This window comes from Coregonus lavaretus (genome assembly GCF_964263955.1).
Source record: "Coregonus lavaretus genome assembly, chromosome: 21".
Classification (NCBI taxonomy): Eukaryota; Metazoa; Chordata; class Actinopteri; order Salmoniformes; family Salmonidae; genus Coregonus; species Coregonus lavaretus.
In genome coordinates this window covers 3,573,089-3,575,769 of record NC_140008.1, presented here as the reverse complement: position 1 = coordinate 3,575,769, position 2,681 = coordinate 3,573,089, and the positions used below count along the sequence as shown (strand labels likewise).

General features: G+C 48.7%; 1 protein-coding gene across 1 annotated transcript in view; it reads left to right on the top strand.

The window, feature by feature from the left end:
• The window catches only part of LOC311148699 (uncharacterized protein), a gene marked incomplete at its 3' end in the record, with an annotated part of 40,964 nt that extends 40,673 nt beyond the window's left edge, over positions 1-291 (top strand). Inside the window, exon 12 of the mRNA XM_084185678.1 lies at positions 249-291. Within this exon, the coding sequence (XP_084041804.1) occupies positions 249-291 (43 nt within the window). The remainder of the gene's footprint in view (positions 1-248) is intronic.
• Positions 292-2,681: the final 2,390 nt, after the last annotated feature.

Genomic DNA, 2,681 nt, shown 5'->3' with positions numbered 1-2,681 from the left:
TGAATCCCATGTAGTCTTCTTCCCCCCACCATGTTGGTCTAATATATGAGATAATGGCACCTATTAAAGCATGTGTTTGTAAACCACTGGTCCACTGTCTTGGTGTTGAATGTATGTGTGTATCTAGTGTTCTATTTAAAGGGACAATCTGGGATTGGTAAATCCATTTTTGGAATGATAAATGAATGATATATATATAGCCATCAATAGCTCTGTCTATGAATTTGAGAGTGGTTACATTTCTCCAGCACCATTCCTCAGCTGTCAACCAAAACTAGTGGTACGAGGTGACCGCTTTGTTGTTTTTTCGAATCCCAGATTGCTCCTTTAAAACGGTGATTTGTATAATAATATTATGCCATTTAGCAGGCGCTTTTATCCAAAGCGACTTACAGTCATGCGGCCATACATACCACTGGGGAGTCAGGTCGAGCCAATCAGAATGAGATTTTCCCCACAAAACGATTAGTTACCGGAGTGTAACTCCAGTTCTATGAGTGGAGCGGAGCCCCATAGGGGAGCTCTGCTCCTATTGGTTTACCCTCTGCCCTAAGGCAGCATCAGCCTGAGACAAAATTATGCACACACCTGCAGCCAATAGGAGTACAGGTGTCCCTATAAGAGGGGATGCCTCCCCTCAATCTGCCTCCCGAGATATTTATCTTCAGCGAGACTAGAGAGGGTCGGCAGGGCCTTAAGTCCTATGGGGCTCCGCTCCACTCATAGAACTGGAGTTACACTCCGGTAACTAATCGTTCTATATCGTGGAGCTCCGCCCCATAGGGGAGCTCTGCTCCTATTGGTTTAAGGCGGAGCGTAGCGCTCCAAAATGTACTCCCTGCCGAGCCCAACACTTCCCATCGAAACGAAAAGGTCAGGCCTAGCAATGGCTGCGACCAAGTCCCGCAGTACTGCAACTAAAAACCCATACGGGCGTCACAATATACCGCGTCATCGGTTAAAGACCCGCCCCACCTAGTCCAATGGCAATGCCAATGACTAGTGGGCAGATCACCAGAATAGAAGCCATACTACTCTGTACTAGCAGATAGATGTGCCTCAATATCCTGTGAAAACACTACCGACCACTAATGGAATGACACAAAGTGTCACTCTACATTGTGAACGCGGTAGACCGCCTCACTCACTCAATGGAATCCCAAAGATTAGTGGGCAGGAACAAAACACGGGTCATACTAAACTGAACAAGCAGATAGATGACCTCACATTCTGTCAATCAACGCATGCCTCTACTCTACTGAACCTGTCAGTCAGGAGTCATGCCACAAAATATGTTTTCTTATCCAAAGCGGACCTGATGGAAACCTTGTCCATAGTCCTGCTTTTTTCTCTCTTCCTATCTCAAGATCTCCCTTCAGCTATGCTGAGTACAGACCGAGCCAAAGAGTTAGAAAACACATCTGTCAAAAACACGTCTTCCTAACCAAAGCAGACCTGATGGAAACCTGTGTCCACAGTCCTACTTCTCTTCTCTTTCTTGCTCAAGATCTCCCTTCAGCCACGCTGAGTACAGATCGAGCCAGAGAGTTAGAAGACATATCTAAGAGATAGAAACGGATAAATGGAGACGGCGTCGACCATGATGCTGCTTTACAGATATCCTCTACCCCTGTTCCTCTGAAAAGGGCAGTAGAAGCCGCTACTCCACGAGTGGAGTGAGCTCTGATACCCTGAGGCAATTGCCGCCCCGCTGCCTCATAAGCTGTCTCAATGCCTTCACAAAGCCAGTGAGACAACCGCTGTTTAGAAAGTGGTCTACCTAGTGCAGCCGCACCGTGACACACAAACAACTGAGGCGATGACCTAATCGCTGCTGTGCGCTCGACGTAACACGCCCAAACGCGTACCGGGCACAGGCGATGGAGCTTTTCCTCACTCCTCTCTCTATGAGGAGGAGGAGAAAAAGCCCACAGCTCCACGGTCTGTGACCTATATGAACTCTTAATAACCTTCGGCACAAATGCCGGGTTAGGACGTAACACTGCTCTGCTCAGGTCACCATTGATGGCCAGGCAGTCAGGTCTCGTCGAAAGAGCACACAAATCACTGACCCGCTTAGCTGTAGTCAAAGCGAGCAACAGTGCTGTCTTAATAGACAGCATCTTGAGGGGTATTTGATTCAATTGGCTCGAACGGCGACTTACATAGCGCTTCGAGTACCAAAGCCAAATCCCACTGAGGAAGCGTGACTCTAGGTGTTGACCTAAGTCGCCGCGTTTCACTAGAGGGTGGCTAAAGACATTGTCTCTGCCAAACCCCTCATGACAACCTGAAATCGCTGCTGCAAACACCCTAATAGTGGCAGGCGATTTTTGCTTATCAAACATGAGCTGTAGAAAAGAGAGAATACTCTCCACCTGACAGCTCATGGGGTCTACACCTTGTGTGACACACCATCGTGAAAACACGTTCCATCTACTGGCATACATCTTAGAAGTGGAACTGGCACGTGAACCCTGTATGGTCCTGATCACTGCATCAGATAACCCACGGCGCTCTAGCCTGTCCCTCTCAGCAGCCAGGCCTTCAGTGGTTGGCCGATTATGGGCAATTTCCCTATCGTGCCTCCCGCCCGAGACAACGCGTCCCGTCGATGTGGAATTGGCCAAGGTGGCGCAATCAACATCTGACTCATCTCCGCAAACCAAGGAACCCCCGGG